This window comes from Struthio camelus, chromosome 5 (assembly GCF_040807025.1).
Source record: "Struthio camelus isolate bStrCam1 chromosome 5, bStrCam1.hap1, whole genome shotgun sequence".
Taxonomy (NCBI): domain Eukaryota; kingdom Metazoa; phylum Chordata; class Aves; order Struthioniformes; family Struthionidae; genus Struthio; species Struthio camelus.
In genome coordinates, this window is record NC_090946.1 from 75,359,756 (window position 1) to 75,379,466 (window position 19,711).

A 19,711-nucleotide genomic window follows, 5' to 3' on the forward strand; every position below is an offset into this window, starting at 1 on the left:
CTGGAGCGGCCCTTCGCTCGGCAGCGCCGCGGGCAGCCGGCGGCACCGGCCGCCGCCGCCGCCGCCCCCCCCCCCGTTCCCGGCTCAGCCCGCCGCCGCGGCGCCGACCCCCGGCGCTGCTCCGCGGAGGGCCCCCCGGCCTCGGAGCCCTCCTCACCGCCTCCCCCGCCGCTATCACCCCTTTACAGAGAGGAGGAAGATAAGCTTATGCTTTAAATAAGTTTTATTTATTACCAAAATTTCCAGAAGCCGAATTTGGCGTTTTTTTAACTCTTTCGTAAAGGTTTTCATGCATAACGTGAAACTTGTCAACTGCAACAGTCGAGTGGTTACTTTAGAAGAGACACTTAAACAGAGACAAACATCCAGAATACAAATAGCTGCATCTGAATTAACAAAACTTTGCTATTACTAACCTTATAAAGCAGGACGTGCCTTCCCTTTTATCAAAACCAAGCTGAAAGATCTGCCTTTATACACACCCAACAGAATAAACTCTGTTATTGGCAATGACGTTTTTCTTAAACGTTAGGAAAAAAAATAAAGCAAAGAATGGAGTGACTGTCCATAAACCAGTCTATACTTCAGTCCTATTTAATCTACTTCTTCAATGGTTGGGCCCCCGGAGCCGGCTGCCCCTGCCCCACCAGCTCCCTGGTACAACTTTGTGATGATCGGGTTGCAGAGCTTCTCCAGCTCTTTCTGCTTGTGCTCGTACTCGTCTTTCTCAGCCATCTGGTTGCGGTCGAGCCAAGTGATCACCTCCCGGCACTTGTCAAGCACTTTCTGCTTGTCCTGGTCACTGATCTTTCCCTTCAGTTTATCATCCTCCACCGTCTGCTTCATGTTGTAAGTATAGGACTCGAGGGAGTTCTTGGCGGCCACTCGATCTCGATTAGCTTCATCCTCTGCTTTGTATTTCTCTGCTTCTTGCACCATGCGATCAATGTCATCCTTGCTGAGGCGCCCCTTGTCATTGGTGATCGTGATCTTGTTCTCTTTTCCCGTGCTCTTGTCCACAGCACTGACATTGAGGATACCATTTGCATCTATGTCAAAAGTGACCTCGATCTGGGGGACTCCACGGGGCGCTGGGGGGATGCCCGTTAGATCAAACTTGCCCAGCAAGTTGTTGTCCTTTGTCATAGCCCTCTCACCCTCAAACACCTGGACCAGGACGCTGCTCTGGTTGTCCGAGTAGGTGGTGAAGGTCTGGGTTTGTTTGGTAGGGATGGTAGTGTTACGCTTGATGAGAGCGGTCATCACTCCACCAGCTGTCTCAATGCCCAGGGACAGAGGCGTGACATCCAACAGGAGCAGATCCTGCACGTTCTCTGACTTGTCTCCCATGAGGATAGCTGCTTGCACAGCAGCGCCATAAGCAACAGCTTCATCTGGATTGATGCTCTTGTTGAGCTCTTTGCCATTGAAGAAGTCCTGCAGCAGCTTCTGGATCTTGGGGATGCGCGTGGAGCCACCCACTAGCACTATCTCCTGGATCTGACCCTTGTCTAGTTTGGCATCACGCAGGGCCTTCTCCACTGGCTCCAGCGTGCCACGGAAGAGATCAGCATTGAGCTCCTCAAAGCGGGCACGAGTAATGGAGGTGTAGAAGTCAATGCCCTCGTAGAGCGAGTCGATCTCGATGCTAGCTTGGGTGGAAGAGCTGAGAGTACGCTTAGCCCTCTCACAAGCGGTACGCAGCCGCCTCACTGCACGCTTATTGCCAGCAATGTCACGCTTGTGCTTACGTTTGAACTCTTCTACAAAATGGTTCACCATGCGGTTGTCAAAGTCCTCCCCACCCAGATGGGTATCACCAGCTGTGGACTTCACCTCAAAGATGCCATCCTCAATGGTGAGGATGGACACATCGAAAGTGCCCCCTCCCAAGTCAAAGATGAGCACGTTCTTCTCCCCAGCCCGGGTACCTTTCTTGTCCAAGCCATACGCTATAGCAGCTGCTGTGGGCTCATTGATGATACGCATCACATTAAGGCCAGTGATGGTGCCAGCATCTTTGGTGGCCTGGCGCTGGGAGTCATTGAAGTAAGCAGGCACTGTGATGACAGCATTCTGCACCTTGCGGCCCAGGTAGGCCTCAGCAATCTCCTTCATCTTGGTAAGGACCATGGAGCTGATCTCCTCTGGGAAGAAGGTCTTCATCTCCCCCTTGTACTCCACTTGCACCTTGGGCTTGCCACCTTCGTTCACCACTCGGAACGGCCAGTGCTTCATGTCCGACTGCACCGTGGGATCATCGTACTTGCGGCCAATGAGACGCTTAGCATCAAAGATGGTGTTGGTAGGGTTCATAGCTACCTGGTTCTTGGCAGCATCACCGATGAGACGCTCGGTATCGGTAAAGGCCACATAGCTGGGCGTGGTGCGGTTGCCCTGGTCATTGGCGATGATCTCCACTTTGCCATGCTGGAAGACACCCACGCAGGAATACGTGGTGCCCAAGTCGATGCCGATCGCCGGCCCTTTGCCCGACATGATGAGAGGTTTTTCAAATCGGCTACTCACTCGCGTTCACTGCTCCTCCCGCAGCCTCTCGCTCCTACCTGCGGCGCGCTATGCCGTTAGAGGGCCGTTTGCGACTCTTTTATAGCGCGCGCAGCCTTCTTCTGGAACCTGCCAGAACCCCGCTGTCCAATCTAGTCGCCCGCCTTCCGCTACTGACCAATCACCTCCGCGAATTGCAGCAGAACCCCCGCCCACTGCCTGCGGGCCAATCAGAACCGTGGCGCCCACCCCGCGGCCCAACCCTCTTCCCTGTACCGGAGCCAGAGCGCGTTTCTTCCTGTTTTTTCTCGATCTGTCTACGGCCCCGCCGTGCGCCACCTCCCTCTGCCAATCACCGCTCTCCTTTCTCTCTTGCCCCGCCCCCGCCCCGAGACTCCGCTAGAAAGTTCCAGCGGACGTTAGACGCAAGGTAAGGGATTGACATCAACGCTACCCAATAGGGGCCGGGCAGCCGAGCAAGGGGGCGGGGAGAAGGCGGTGGCGGCGGGCAGGGCCGTTCGGGGTGGTCGGTGTGCAAATCGGCGCGCCCCCCCTTCCCTCCCCCCTCCCCCCCCTCCCCCCCTCCCCCCCTTCCCCCGCCCTTGCAGGCACGTAGCTCGCCAGCGGTGCCCGGCGCCCTCAGGAGGCGCGCGCAGAGGGGCCGGGGGGGGAAAGGGGCGCCGCCCCCCGCCCCCCGCGTTAGCAGCTCGCCTCCCACTGTCTGTAATTCCTGAAAGTTCAGTCAAACGCGGCGTGTCATCTCCCAGCCAGCCGCCAGCGAGTGGGGAGTTTACCCTTATTTGGTCGCAACGTCGTAGAAATTCATTTTCCCCCCTCACCACCCCCCTCCCCCGCCTTCTGCCGCTTCTTGTCAGGGAGAAACGGCCGCGGAGCGAGCCGCGCCCGGCGCCCGCCCGCCGGGACCCCCGGCCGGGGCCGACATGCCACAAGCCCGAGGAAAATTCTCCACGGAGCGAGTAACTTCGCACGCTCCCTCTATGGCAGAAGGCAAGTTCCCTCCGTCAGCAAGGCTGAAGCCGTTTTTAGCCTTATTTTGGCCTGACTTGGCCGGCTGACAGCCCTGCTCGCGTACGTCCCCTTTTCCCTGGCACCGCTGGCTCATGAGTCCAGCCACCTTGGGTGCTGCAGATACACAGTTCTCCCTTTCAGGCTGCCCGCAGTCTCTCCCCTCATCCAGCCGCCCCTTCTGAAACCACAGCAGCGTATTTTCACTACTTTTCACTGCTACTAAAACGGTAGCCCAGCCGGGTATAAGAGAGAAGGATACGGCACGTAGCTTTGCTTTGCTCTCTGAAAGAAAGTTAGCATGGGTTTCAGGAGCCCTGTTGCTGCGTATTTCTGCGTGGCGACCATTCTTGAAACGTCTCCAAATTTTTGTCTGTTGTGCTAATATAAAATGTCGTCACGCCTACATTTAGCTACATTGCAAAAGCTATGAAGCTATTAACTCAGAGCGAGGCAAATGCTTTGATGAAAATACATTAAACATGAAAATCTGCTGTGGTTCCTCCAAATTATGCTTCCTTACTTTCAGGCAAACGCTTGAAAATATTCCAACAATGGTAACGACAGCAAAATACCATGTTGAGATCTTTCTTCCTCTGAGGATTAGCGAATAGTTTCTTTTGGGTAGCTACTTTAAAAGTGAGGCAGAGTTTCGACTCTCCACAGACTTTGTGTTACATGAAGGAAGGATTAAATATAGGGTGTGCTTAAATCATCTGTCATAAATTTGGGCCCCAGCCTTTAAGCATTAGGTTATAGCAGCCCAGGTAGAAAATGTCTGTTACAGCCTGTACCACACTGATTTATGTTTATGCACTTATTGCAGGTAGTCTAACTCACCGTAAAAAGCGTTCTTGTTTTAATTACGTATTTTTGAAAGCTTTTTCACATGACATGAGGATCCCACCTCTTTTATGTGGTACATGTATGTATGTAGTCTTGAGACAGAATAGCTTCAGCTTCTGACAGTCAATATAGAACATGCTTAGATAACTATTATTTTCCCAGAGATCCCAGTTTTTTTGACATAGAGGTTCTGACTTTGCAGAAATCCTGAAGTCAATGGAAAATGGAAGCTGGAAGCTGTCTGTACCGCCAACACGGGGTTCTCTGTATATCCTGTATGCATGTTTCTTGGAGGGGAAGGTGTCCTTTTCTCTTGCAGTTAGACCAGCGACCGATTCATCACTAAACTGTCTCTTCCTGTAATTCGCTGCTCCTTCATTCAGTTGATTGTATCATAAGGAGAGCAGTACAATGAGAGTTGGTTGATAAATTCAGATTTGGTTGAAAATTTGATGTTACTTATTATTTTATCCTTAGGAACACTAGTAATGTGTCTGTTATAGATACAGTATAAACCAGGACCCTGTTATTGCAGAGTAAAAAGAGGGTCCCTGCCTCGAAAAACATACAGGGCAGAAACAAGGTGGAGAAAAATAGAATAAGAAGTAACAAGACAATATTGATTAGCACAATACACAATCTCTGCAGCAAAATTAATTTGACATCACACCTAGGTGTATCTGTAATCAAACGGGTTCCATGCCTAAATGCGATTTCATGAATTTGGCCCTGAGCTTTTAGTTATATGCTTTATCTGCCCAGATACAAACTACGTACAGCAGCTCTAGATAAAACTCGTTTGGGGTGACAGTTTTCTTGGCCTGATAACTAATATGGCTCTTGTGCAGCTAGCCGGATATACTGATAGCCTGGTAAAGAGGCATTTGCATTGATTGGAATTATTGCTTACCGTGATAGTGTTCCCTCCATCCTATTTGTTTTATAGTTTGAATTATATTTCTGCTATGGTAGATTTGGGGAAAATATCTTGGAGGAATGTTATGGGGCTATCGTTTTAATGGTAGTGATGTAAATGACACAGTGAATCATGAGCATTCTCTCAAAGAATCAAATGTTTTGTAGACTCCGGCTACTAAATATTTCATTTCTCCTGCTGCAGAAGCATTTCTTTTCCAGTTGAGTATGCAGGTGCTGTTTTCTTCTTATACAGCTTTATGTGTACATCTAAGCTGCTTTTTAAACTTCTGTTCAAAATCAAAAGTTCACATGATACTCTTGTCACCATCTCTGATCTCTTATCGATGTCCTCAGAGAAAGTCCAGTTTAACTGGAGGGAACAACCCGTAAAATCTCATTAGACTTATTCTCCCTTCTCAGCAGAGCTGTTACAAGGCCGTTTTTTTGTCAGCAGTTCTCTTAAGACTTGCAGCACAATTTGTGCACCAACTCATCTACACAGTCATCCTCTCTTATGGGAACAGCCACATGATTTTCTTTTATGTTGCTTCATATGCAGTCATGATACAGGTGAGCCAAACAAACTGGTTTAGAAATTAAAGAGTGAGCTTTATGGTGCAGAGTTCAGCGCAAGTCGATTTTCCCTTTAACAAAACATTTGCTGTTGTTCCCCCATCCTGAATTTTTAAGCCGTATTTTGATAGGGACTTCTGGAACAGCAAGTCAGCACTCTTGAAACTATGCAGGCCTCTTTCTGATCCATTTATTTGTGTTTAAGATCAATAATACACCCAGGTCTCCTGTTTGCCAGTGTTACATAATACGCTGTAGGCTATTCTCCATTACACCGCCCAGTCAGAATTGAAGATGATATTTAGATTTCTCCAGTGAAGCAAGAGCTCAGTATCTGGAGCAGAACTGAGAACTCAACCTTATCTTTGTAAGGCAATGCAATATAAAAATACACAAGTTAAGGTTTAATCAGGCATCAGCTACTTGGCTCATTAAAATGAGCATGTTGAAATGTAACGGCCCGTGATATACAGGATTTGAGATCTGACGATCAGACAGACGGTCTTAGACCTTAAATTGTTAGCCATTTCCCTAGCAAAAATATCCAGAAAATAACTTAAATCAGATTATATTTGGGAAGGTAAATGAATTGTGCTTGTGAAAACACAATCACAGTTCAGAAAAGTCTAAGCAACTGTTGTTCTAATAATACTATGTCATAATATCCTTTCATCACTAAAACTATTCATCTGGTTTATATTTGTGAATATATGTATAGTAACTGGAATTCAGATGTGAAGTATGAGTATTTGAAATGACAAAAAATTCTTCTCACAATGTACTGTTGTATTGAAAAGGGCAGTATGTGTTGGGGGGGGGGGGCTTGTAACTTTTTGTGTTATTTTGTCCTTATAGACTTGCAGTTTTGCATACAGATATTCCCTCTTAATATGAAAGGTGGCCACAATGCATGATCTTTCTTAAATGAGAAATGTTCATTCTCTGTGGAAAAAAAAAAACCCTACAATTCGGTGTAACGTGTTTTCTGCAAATTATGCAAATGTGTGATCAGTGCTATGCAAATATTCAGAATAGCAGAATATAGGGCACAGTAATTTGATATTGCCAAACCAGAAGTTCAGAAATGATGAGTCAGATCTTCTAAAATTATAAGCCTAATTTAAAATTGTGAGATTAAAAAACACATGTGACTTTATTCGTCTTGTGGCTTTTTCATCTTTCACATAACTTCAGATTACACTTTAAAGATTTTCCATGTAATTTTTAGAGATAATTTTTTTAATTTGAAAAGTAAAATAGCTGATTACAGCATCACAAAACTGAAAATAGTTTGCATCAGATTGATTGGACTCAATAAAATCATTAAAGCTGGCAACACTGATTATGCTAACTCCTGACGTTTCAAGGAATAATTATTTTATAATTAGGTGGTTTTAGAGTGGTCTTATTTACATACACTTCTGACAGTTTGCTTTGGCATGATTAAAAGCAGATAGTAGTGTCACCAACTAGATAAACTAGTATGCTGTGCATTTTATACCTTCAGTTCTTGACTGCCTTTGCATAACTTCAGCATCTTTTTCTTACCACTAGTGCCAGCTCTGTTGACAGAAGTAAGCAGGAGACTTTGGAACAGATTGTCTGCAGGTAATTGTAGAATCAGATCTGAAAGGCACCTCAACAGGTCATTTAGTCCACTCTTTGTGTCAAACCAAAATATCCTTAGTTGCAATTTAAGCCCATTATTTCTTATGCTGTTCGTTGTGGATATGGGAAAACGTTATTCCTTTTTTCTTTACAGCCATCTTTCATGTATGTAAAAATCATCACGTTTCCCTTCTGCCCTCTCTTCTGTAGGATAACCTAAAATCATTTAGTCTGTCATCAAAGGCAATATTTTCTAGACTTACAGGCATTCTCCTTGCCTTCTTGTGGATTCTGTGCATGTGTTCTGTATCCTTTTTTTTTTTCAGGTGCCATGATCAAAGCTGGAGACACTACCAGCTCAGGCCTTACAAGTCGTGAAGGACCAGGTTATGCTCCAGTTTAGACATCTCAGTTTTTATCTTTATTTGCAACAGCGTGTGGTTGCTGACTTATGTTCAGAATTTGATCCAGTGTGGGACAGATTCTTTTCAATGGAAATTAGGCAGCTGTTCCTTATTTATATAGCTGATGATTCCAACTTGCACTTGTTCCTATTAAATAATATCTTAAGTTTTCAGATCATATCTTCACCTTGCCAAGATTATTTTGTATTCTAATCTTCTAGTATAAAGATCTAGCTCTGCTTGATCTTTTTTGAAAAGATTAGAAGGATACTCTCTAATGGCTAGATGGATAAATGGTGATGGCGATGGAGAAATGAAAATATTGAATTTTGTCTAGACCTGCTCTGAATGGCGTTAAACAACATGCTCCTGTTATTGGCAATTACTGCAAAGCTAGAAAATGGCGAGAAGTCTAAACAAGGAAAATGGTATACTGTAAATACAGTCAAAGATCAATGCTTCATACTTACAAATCAATACAATTTAATTAATCACTTTGATTAATGCTTAGCGTGAAGAACTTTGATGAAAAATGAGCTGTAGCTGCTATGAGTTTCTCTTATTTTCTCATTCTTATGATTATTTGACTTCTAGTTGTCTCAGTTTTTCCCCTTGTCATTCTTATTAGGTGAACGGGAAGAACTCAGGAGCAGATGAAGCAGATGCTAATTAACACTTCACTCTTGTTGCTGGGACTTTTTAAACTCAGGCATAGGATGGAATTAAATGAGAATAATAAGCAGACTTGTAAGAACATTTTATTAAAGACACTGTATCAAAGTACAGATTAAGTTTTAAAGGTAATGAAAACTATCCTGGAATGTCTTGACTTATACTTTGCATAGACTGCAAATAATTGCTAAGTTACAAAACAGTTCCAGTCTGTTCTAGACTTCCTATGCTTAAAAAAATTACTTTGGCCCTGTAGTTCTAGGCCTAACTTTATAATGATGCTATAAGCATTTTTCCCTTCTGTCCTCTGTTTCGTGACGGTCCTAGCAGTTTTGCAACTTTTCTGGTCTCTCTGGAAAGGTCATTCCGTTTTCTATTAGATTTCTCCAGCTGTATTGCGCCTTCTCCCAGAGCAGTTCTCCAGGGGTATCTGGCTTTTTCTCGGTTCTCACCCATTATTCTAGACCAGCCACCTGTGACAGAAGTGTCAGCATTCCAGTATTGTACTGAAGGCTTTTAAAATGCCTAGATTACTGTTTGAGATGTTATATTTTAACACCACTGATACTTTAAACATCTATATGCTGAAATGTTCAGGGCTATGTGATCAGATTAAACCACCACATTCAAAGATACCTGACCATCTTGCTTTTATATAGCAACTTTATAAACTCCAAAAGAGTAAAGCAAGCAAAAGACACATGCCCTATACAAGCTGCAATACAGACAATACTTTACACACTTTACAACAGTAACAAAAATAATGCCAATTTTAAATAAAATTATAGACCGACTCTTCTTGAGAAAGCAGTTATACTTAACAATGAAACATCCTTTTATAGTCATGACTAGAATTAGTAAGATGCATAACTACAGCAGAATATAGATGAGCATGTTTAGTCTGCTTACAGGTCTCTGTCTGATCCACTGTTGTCTGGGGGACTGATCCACTGTTGTCTGGGGGAGCAAAGGAAATTAATACTGTTTTTAATCCATGCCGGCCCTAAGTTTGAAACATTGACTGCCTTGTTTTGCCTTTTCCCCATTAGCTTAGCTGGAAATACTAGGATTCCTGAAACGCTCGAATCTGAACGTGAATGCCTTATTCTCTTCTCCAAGCCAACTTTTGCAAGGTTTAGGTCCAGAACAAAGTGCACACTGTGCCCTGTGAAGATTATTTCACGTTTACTCGTCGCCTTGTCGGTCCCAACTTTTCACCGTTCTCGTAATGAGACCAGAGCACCATTTTTTTACTCTCCGTATTTAAGCACTGTGCTGCATGGAAGGTCCTCTTCAGCTTGCAAATGATGATCATGGCGGCAAGGGGAGTCAGAGTCAGCTGGATTTTTCTCACCATCCTGTCCTTCCTCAGGGACCCTTTTTGCTCAGTTTTCAAGGTTTTTTTCACCTTGTACTCCAGACTAAAACAAGTTATTTCTTTAACACTCGGTAGTTTAGCATTGTAACTGCCTGAAAATGCATGAGCTTTAGTTCACCAGGATACACCTCTAATGTTTAAACCAAAAAGTCTGACCAGCTTTAGTCAGTAAGCCTCATTTCAGAGAAGGAATGGTCCAGCATGATTAACAGCCTTTGCAAACTCATTTGAGTGCTGCCCTTAACACCTGGCATCTGCCTCTCTTAGCTATCTGCTCTGTAAAAGGAGACTTCAGTTAGTTTTTGACATATGTAAATAATAGTCACAAGAAAGTAAGTTTTATAGTATAGAAAAGAGTCCAAAAGAACTTTTACTGAGTGTTCTAATTTGACTGCTTTGGTGTCTTTTGCAAGTGGTCTGTCAAAAAAGCAATGATGATGCCAATTCAGATCTGGCACACACGGTTCTGAGTTTTTAAGAAATCTTTTGCCGAACACTTCTTCCTCATGTCTTCTTCAAACCTGGTTCTCTCAGTTGTTCAGAAGCTTAGAAGTCCCTATTTCACTACTGCCATGCAGAAAAGAAATGCAAGAAAAATATTAAAAAAGTCAGAAGCCCACGGTCTAGTACTATATTTGCTAGCATGATGTGGCCCCTCCCACCTCACTATGGTTTGGTTTTGCTGTGAATACCCGTCCTTCGGTTATGTTCAAAGCACCCACTAAGGTTGGGAACTCTGCTTAAAAGCCATAGGGTTCATTTCCCTCAACCCTCTACCCCACCCAAACACCACTTATCCTTAAACAACGTTCTGATCTTGTTTCAGAAACTTTTCATTTGTTTCCGTGTTTCTTTCTCTTTTGCTTTCCATTTGTAGAACTACTACAGGTTTGCTAAAGAAAAATACTTCCTAGACCTCCCAGAAGTTATTTTTGCTATGTATTTATTACTTTCCAACAGTGGTTTATGGCTTGGTTTAGTGGATGCTGAAGCAGTTGCAAGAGCATTATTTCCCTTCAGACTGATCTTTTCGTAGCTTGAAACACCCACCACTCTGGAATACTTCTTCATACTGCTTCATATTTGCCTCTTCATTTATTTTTGTTGGTTTTTAACTCACCTGACTCAGAGGTGACTGTTATGTATTTACTTAACTCTCAAATGATTATTTTGGGTTAAGTGCAGCTAAATGATACAAACATTTACGATTCCTGTAAGTCTCTGGGGACCAAATCAATTTATGACAAATGGAGCAATCTTGTATCCGATATAAGCAGTCAGTAACTTTGGAACGTGAGTATATAACATTTTAAAACAATCCTCCAAAGTACGCTGCTTTCTTTCTCTGGGTATGTTAATCACATCGTACAAAGTATGCTATCGTACTACTTTCAGTATCTACTAATTTGCACTTGATGTTTTTATATATACCATGGCATCATTGGACCAAGTGGCTGTGTCTACACTGCAGAGCGGGAAAGGCTTCGAGGCTGCATGTGAAGCAGCTCTGTCAACTATCTGTATTACTTACCTGCTAGAGCATTCTCAAGGCCAGCTCGGGGCTGAATTTGCTGGCATGCCTTTGAGAGGAAAGCCGTGAGAGTGGTGCTCCACGCTTCAGAGTGCGTTCTGGGATGCACCCATCTGACATGTGGCCGGGCCCTTCCAGCATATGCCTGGCCCAAAATTATCTATATAGCGTATCTAGCCTTTATGCAGTGTTACGTATTTCATGTTGGGCAAAGAAGTCATCTGGGAGGCCCTTTTTTCATGGGCAGATGGCATTTGTAGACAACTGAACTCGGGCTGAATTCATGCTACCCAGGCAGGCAATGTGAACTTGGGGAAGCAGGTCTTGGGCAAACTGCTAGCTTCCAAATGCTCCTCGTTCCAGCAGCAAATACCCATATAGTCAATGTGTCTACCTAAAATACTCTATGTATGTGGCAGGGAATTTCATTGGACTGATGCCGTGACCTCCCAGGGGCTCTTATTGGACTGGGCCAGAGGTCAGGAGGTGCCTTTATTTTGTTTAGAAAAGTAACAAATGAGAAAAAAAAGTATTCTAATTACAGTGCACTTGTGAACTTTTTTTTTTTTTTTTTTTTTACCCCAGGCAATATCAGTGTTTAAAATCAATGTTTATTAAGGTGCAGGCAATATCAGTGTTTAAAATCAATGTCTATTAAGGTGCTGGCCTGCATTTTACCCTCAAAGATCTCTGTTATGTGCAGATCACGCACAACTCATAAGGCATGACTGAGCTTCTCTGCACCAACACACTCAAATACACCAACTATGCTGCGAGAGTCATCTCTGAGTGTGGGAAGGTGGGTTGCCCTTGGTGAATATTAGATTTTTCTGATGAGACTGCAAAAGTACTGTTAATTAGTGTCAGTTGTGATGTGGTTTATGTACAGAACTGTGAACACAAATGAACAGCTGGCATTGGGAATAGCTTTTAGTCCACAGTGAGCTAGATTAGAGGTGAAATGCTGTGTCCTACTCCCAGTCTCTAAAATTGTCTTGTTACCCTAAGAACAGCAGTTGTAAAGGAAAGCACAACTGCAACAGGATCTGCTCCTTTAGTCTGCACACATTAAACTCAGCTGAACTGTAGAACTGTTTCATCTTTTTAAATAGAAGTATATGTATTTTAAATTAGCCACCAGATGGAGCCCATAGGTCCCCATCACAGAAATACATTAACATCTGCAAAAAAAAGTTAAGCACTTCCTAGATGTTACGAGGGATGCAGTTTCTTCCACTTCATAGAAGTCACAGGCAAGTTGTGATTAGTTGGACGTTTACAAATGAAAGGAGGAGCTGGAGATAATCAAGGGTAGTTCCCCAAATTTGGCATAACTCCTGCACTGCATGGCATTTGCATGGGTTTGACTGTTCCATTAGGTGGGCGAACTTGGCCTATCTCATAATGTACTAATAATGCATTTTTAATGCTTAAAGCGTTTATCAGAAGTCTGAAGATTCAGCCAGCTAAGGACAAAAAAGCCCCCAAACTAGCAAGATCTTCCAGGCTCTTCTTGGAAGAGGAAAACCCGTGGTGTTCTTCCTCACCCTGCTTTTGGAATGTGAAGGGAATCACGAGTAAAAGGTAAGTCCTGTTCTAAAATCTGACGGGTGTAGAGCTTTAAGCTTAGTAAACAGGAGCAATAGCTCCCAAAGCCTGTTCTTCAATGATTAAAGTATGCAGGCTGTCCCATTCATACTATATGTGCTTTTAATTAAGAAGCCTATAGTTCAACCAGGATCTCAGTGATTTAGGCACAGCCCCAACGATTGGAACGAGAAGTAGAGCAGAGAGAAAAGATCGTAGTGAGTGAAAAACATGGAGTTCATGTGTGTGTTTTAAGGGACAGCTTCATTTTGACTCTTTGTAACAAACCAACATAGTTTGTGAGGTCTAGAAGGCCACAGACTAGTTCTACTTTTATAGTAGCGCTCTGTTTGAAACTAGTGTTTGTATTTGGGGTCTAGGCCACACTGAATTTGATCAAATAAACACATTCTCCAAAGGAAACCACCTTTGAGCTATTTAACTATTTGTTTGCACAAGCAAATTAAAGCAGAAAGAACTGTAACAATTATATTGTAGGGTTTCTTGTGTCTTATTTTTTGTTTTTGTAAAGTTACTGTTCATCAGGAGCTCTGTCTTTTGTGGCAGAAATGACCACGTTAGAACGAGCCAGTGAAATTTAAGTGAAACACAGCCCTGTCCCAAAGCAAAATAGGTGGGGCTTATCCTCATAATTCCAGACACCCAGGCTGTAACTGGTGATGTGTTTTACAAATATGTTTTCACAGATATGTAAGCCTGCTGGAAAAAGGTTTAATCTACCTGATAGCAATGCAGCTCAGAGATCTGAGCTCTCGCGTGGCTGTGAGAAGTCCATTTCTTTGTCTGTTCTAGGGGATCCTACCCTGTATTTCCTCCCTGCACAGTACTATCATATCTATCCTTTTCCTGAAGAAGGAGTATTCTAGATTTCATCTTTTGAAATGCTTCCACCTTGTATAAATAATTGAATAGCCACTGGCAAGAGACCAGAGTGGTTGGGATGCTGTCTTAGGAGGTAGGAACCCTCTAGGCAGGGAGGAAACAGAGGCACCATCCTGAATAAATGCTCTAACGGCAACTTCTTGTGTAAAAGGAAGGAAGGTAACAGATACCATCAGTCTGGTGTGTGTGTTGCCAAAACCAAAAGTAACACACAGTACTCGGGAAACTCTTGTGTATAGCCCATGTATCTGTATTTCCACACACTTCCATGGTCTTGGGGCTTTTGCTCTGGAGCGGACATTACAATTACGTTATTTCTCCCATTCATTTTTGGAGGAGTCAGAAGCAGAAGTCCTTCTGATAACCACCCCCAATTTAGTGGGATGGTTACCTAAAAAAGGAGAGGCTAGGTATTAGTTATGTCTCCAACTCTCACTACTTCTAACGTTTATCTTTTAAAGCAGCAGGTTCAAATGAACATGTGAGAACCATTTAAAAGGTGAGGTTTCAGCCCTAGTCCTTGCTGTAAAAGGAAGACAGCTCATCGTCACATTTCAGAAACCAGAAAGCAACTAGAAGAGCCAAAATGATGAGTTTTGAAAAAAGCAATCTTACGATTTGGGGAGGGGAGAGAAGAGATGGGGAGAAGACTGATTTTTTGGATGTTAGCATTTTTCAGATTAGCAACTCCGCTGCTGCAGCAACCTTGGTCACGCACAGAGGCTGATGGCTCTTTGCCTTATAGACAGGGAGACAGGTTGAGAACCCAAGGCTTTACAGACAGTCCTGATTTCCAGTGGATTTCCCACAATCCACAGGGCTTCCAGGATTTGGAGGCCTTTGAGGCCTTCTTCTCATTCCATGTCAGGAGTCCCGGGGAGTCTACAGAACCTATAAGACATACTTAATTATGATCTCGGCTTATCTACACCTCAAAAATTGACACCCAGAAATCTCACTGATGCCAGTCACAGCTTAATTGGAGTAAAAACAACAGCAGCATCAGGACTTAGTCATAGAGAGGGAAGTTCTTTCTTGAACAGCTCTGAAAGGGCTAGATTTTTTTTTCTCCCACAGGAAATGCTAGAAGGAGCATTGTTTTTGTGGTTGTTGCTGCAGGAAGATTTACTGTAGTTCTCACATGCCAAAAGACACGGGAAAGGATTAAATCTTTTGCTTTCTCTAAATTGTAAGGATTAAGACAAGTTAACATTGTATTTCTTCTCCATAGTGGAACAGACGGGTATTTTATAAAAAGATTATTAGTATGGGGCACGTGAAAATACTTCAGTGCTGCTCTTCAGAGGTACTCCTCTGACTTTCACTAGAATCAAGGTTTCACTGAACAGGTCTGAAATTGTAGCTTCCGAGGACAAGATGTTCCACACCACGTAGGCAAAACAAATGGACAGTTAAAAATCTGTCTTTTGTCTGACTATGTGCTGATCTCTCATCTCATAATTTTATTATTTTTCCTTGAATGCATTCATATGAAACTTTAAAAATACGTTTTTCAACTACGTTTTTTCGCAGGACGTGTGCAGATTGCTGGAAACAGCTTCGCTGAAAGTATGATGCACAATATGGTTTTCCTACGACTTAAAAAAAATTACAAGACATTTGTGGACAAAAGCAACCCAAGGAAAGATCTGATAGCGTTTCTCTTGTAAAGCCGATATTAGTCATTCAGGTAAATGAAAAGGAACACAGACTGTTTCTCTCAGGGCTGAACATTTATAGTCACAATAAACTGACTCCTGAGTTATGTGCTCTGTTGCCCTGTAGCAAATTAAGATTTGTCTGTCTGCATGAAAAAATAAAATCACAATTAATTCCAGAATTGCAAAAGTGACTCTGTGAAAGTGGCAGAAGACATTTAATTTATAAAATCTGTTCTGTTTTCTAGCATCTTCTCCCTTCAAAATCTCAACCTAATAACATGTCTCAAGAACATACATATAGTGATATTTTAGGAGTTTTTTGAAAGTTGGAAGAAAACTCAGAAAACAGGTTTACAGCCCCGGAGAACTACAGAAGTGTCAGCTTTTAAAAGCATGTTTAATTTTTAGCCTTCAGCAGACTTTTATAAAGTCAAATTAGTCATACTTTGTTGTGTAGGTCTTTAAGTCTGTGACAAGCTTCAAACCAACTGAGAATTGGGGAAGTCGGAATATGTTATTCTTAACCCTTTCAGATTGGGAAGCACCTAAAAGTCAGAAGGAGACACTGGAATATTAGCAGCTACTATCAGTATCTCCTTAACTTACAAGAGGAATTCTCCTGAGCTTTCGAGGTTAGACCAAAATGCGGTGGCTGTCTCCTGTTATCATTAAATAAATACATGTGCGCAGTGCGAGCAGTGTGGGGGGGACAAGACAGAGGGTGAACAGAGGCCCTGCTGTCCAGTGTGTGGCAGCACAGCTGCAGCCCAGCCATAGCTGGAGGCCACCGTGGCAGGCGAAGGTAGGAGCAATTACTGGTGGCTGGCCGGACACAGGGCCCAGCTCGCGTCTGGCCGGGGGCCCAGGCCAACCACGCTAAGCCACTGGCGTGGAGTGCTATGCAGTCTATTTCAAGACAAAGAAAGCTCCAGAGCATATTTGAAGGGTGAGCTGAATACAGGAAGGTTTCCAATTCTCATAAAGAGGGCAGATAGCATGGATGTGTCTCATTCGTATGTGAGAGGCTGGGCTGCCTTTTTTCCTTATCAGGAAATAGATGAACTTAAGAACACAGCTTCCACAAGGATGCTTGGGGGAGACAGAGACTGAGCGACGCTCAGGCTGTGCTTTCACTTCTGGCAGCAGCTGTGCTTAAGCTCATTTGGGCAAAGGCTCCCCCTCCCAGCCACTCATTTCTCCCCCACATCACTCCGATCATGCTGGCACAAGATTTGATGCACAGCTAGTGAGTGAAGCACAGTGGGGAAACTGATCCAGCTGAAAAGTAGTCCCACAGGGAGGGGGGGAAAAAAAAAAAAAAAGGTCCGTTGTTTGATCCCAGTCATTGTGAAGCTATATAAAAACTTGTGCTGGGACAACAAAGAGGGTGGCACACAACGGACAGGAGAGCTAAGCTAAGTGGGAAGTAGGAAGGGGCTGCCAGTGCTCAAGGTAGCACTCTTAGGAACTCCTTTACATCTTATCAATAACTGAGATATCCTTGGTCTTTGAGCGCTAGTGTGTTCAAGTACAATAGCATAGTCAAATCATTCACTTCTATAACAATACATTTTTAATATAGTCTCAAGGGCAGTGTATTTTCTGTCTTCAGCTTTGAAATCAAAATATGCTGAATTGTATTTTCTCCATTAACTGTACATATTAAAAGGAGAAGCCCCGTAGCAGCAGAAGTTGAAATTCTTACAGTTCTGAGTACTGTGATATTCTGCTCTATTCAAGTCAAGATTTCTCACAGACCTGTTAACTACAAATAGTTATGCACAAATGTGAATAGCCTTTGAATTAACTATTTCCCAATAAGCATTTACAAATATATATAATTTTAGCATTTGAAACTGCCCCTCTGATACTGAGAAAGAAGCTTGCCAGCTTTTGTTATATGTTAAAGTTCATTCCAGATCATTATGAATTCTCTCTTTGTAACTTTCAACAAATCCTGAAGGCTGAGAGTTAGGTGGGCTACTAATATTTTCAGAGTTGTAGCCTACACCACTATCAAAATGAGAAAAACAGCAGAACAGAAAGAGATCCTCTATAGCTAAGAATAGCAAATCACTTAAAAACATAAGACAGAACATCCAGCAAGTCCTTGCTTCTTTCTAGCTATACCTTGTACAAACGTGATATGCGTACACGTCCGCTCTGAAGGATCCCTACGTGCTTTACAGGTTTTACATTCTAACGCTCTTGTCTAGCGCAAGAGGGAGATGCAAAGGAACTGTGTTAGGATGACTGAAAAGTACAAATTGGTTAGAAGAAACAGAACTCTAAATGAGGTATTTTTGCTTCCCTTTCAGTACCTTTCAAGTAACCATCATAATTCTAGGATATTGTAGCTGCAGCTGTTCTTTCAGGTCTGCTTTTGTTTTGTCTCTGCAGTGAGTAATTTTTTTAAAAATGATATCACAGTAGGAGAGCTGAAACACCGTCATTTTGGGCTCCTGCAGGCATGGTGCCATTCTGGGGAGAATACTCCCGCTCCCAGGAGTGCCCAGCACCAGGTGGGCTAGCACCCACCCCTTCCTGGGGGTCTCACCACCCAAATTCTTCCTGCCACACCAGCCCTTTTCTTCAGTATTCCAGTGCTGTTCCTGTGCACGCATTCAGTCACCATAAATATTCTCACCACCTACTTGCAAACCAGGCTGTCTTGTTTATTGCTTAGTACCTTTGAGTTGCTCTCAGATTTTCTCCTTTATCACTTTTTGGGCTCTTTCAGTAATTTTTTATTTCTCTGCTTCCAAACAGGTAGATCCCCTCTGAGCTTTGCTGCACTGCAGCACATGCTTTTTTGAGTGTTAGTCTGGACATTCATGCATGTGAACTTCAAGAACTGTTGTTGTTTCGTAAGGGCAGGAAAAATATTAAATCAAGTTCATCAGGAAAGGTATTAACAAACTTTAGAGACAGCTATATCAAACCCTCCTTGAGAAGGGAGATGTTACTACAACATAGCTTATAATGGAAAAAAAAAAAGAGGTATTCCAGAGTGTTTGAAAAGGAAGATAGTATGTATAAATACCATCATTCCTACTTCCTCAATTTAGTTTATTTAGTTGGCAGGTCTACTCACTAGGAAGTGAATTGTTTTTGTGAAACAGCTTTTGGCTTTTGGGTCAGTTCAGATCAATACATTTCAAAGAGGAGCTCTTGACTTAGAGCAGAAGTGGCTGTAAATTACTGTTAGCCCTTGACTGTATTCTGGAATGATCTCTCAGTTTGCAGAAGTCACCTCCTCCTTTTCTGTAGTCCTGCATCCCAACAAAATCTTTAATCTCAACTTTGCTGTTCTGCTGCAGCGCTTCCAGCACCAGGCCGGTTCGCACTTGGCACACAACCCACACTGGGAACTTGCAGCTGCCAGCTCTCCCAGCCGAGCCCAGACGTACTCACTCTGTTGAGGCGTCTACAGGATATTTTTTCCACTCCGCCAGGCTCCTTCTCCACCTTTGGGATTTTTTCCCTCTGTTCCCCACTGCATGGCTGTTTCTCTCTTCTCCTAGGCCCCGCCAGCCTTTGCCCGCCCCTCTCTCCCCCAGTGAGCTTCCCAAATCTCCCAGCCCACCCTGTGCCACAAGACTCTCCTGTTGACTCTCCTGCACCCTCCACTCCTTGCCCTTGCCTCCCTTGGCTGCTTTTCCACAGCTGGAGTTGGTGTCTGAAGAGGTAACCTAAATGTCAGAGAATTAGTATGTTAAGTGTATTAGCCTCCCCCTCCTACTACAGCACCCGCCTTGACCAACTATTCATCTCAAAGACAATCCTAATAGATAGTTCAATATTTTGTCTTTTGAAGATCCTTATAATCACCTCCTTACCACTGATTCCAGTGCTAAAAGAGCATTAAAATATGGTTATTCTTTGAACTCTTACATGCTGAGCTCCAATTCAATTCAGTTTGGGATGGGAAACGTGCAATATATGCCTTGGAAGGGAGAAGCTCTGAAATAACTGAAATGCTAGTGTGCATTAACGTCAGTGGTGTTTTCTGTCCCAGTGTTACTTTGGACTTGGTTGGCTTCAGCACCATACAAAAAAAAAAATGTAGGACCAAGCAGCTATGGCAAAACGCTTA

The 19,711-nt window shown here is 43.3% G+C and overlaps 2 protein-coding genes across 4 annotated transcripts in view; both read right to left on the reverse strand.

Annotated features, from left to right (window-relative positions):
* The window catches only part of ZBTB1 (zinc finger and BTB domain containing 1), a 41,080-nt gene that overhangs the window by 6,790 nt on the left and 14,579 nt on the right, over positions 1-19,711 (reverse strand). Inside the window, exon 3 of one of the 3 annotated variants that reach the window (XM_068947315.1) lies at positions 8,625-10,500. The exons of 1 other annotated variant lie outside the window; for it this stretch is intronic. In XM_068947315.1, coding sequence (XP_068803416.1) covers positions 10,464-10,500 — 37 coding nt within the window. In that variant the 3' untranslated portion in view covers positions 8,625-10,463. Of the gene's footprint in view, positions 1-8,624; positions 10,501-19,711 lie in introns of those variants that run through there. One more of the 3 variants, XM_068947317.1, reaches the window with a different exon arrangement.
* On the reverse strand, positions 206-2,870 carry HSPA2 (heat shock protein family A (Hsp70) member 2). The gene has a single exon (XM_009675580.2). It carries the CDS (start codon positions 2,497-2,499, stop codon positions 595-597), a length of 1,905 nt encoding a protein of 634 aa, XP_009673875.1. The 5' UTR covers positions 2,500-2,870; the 3' UTR covers positions 206-594.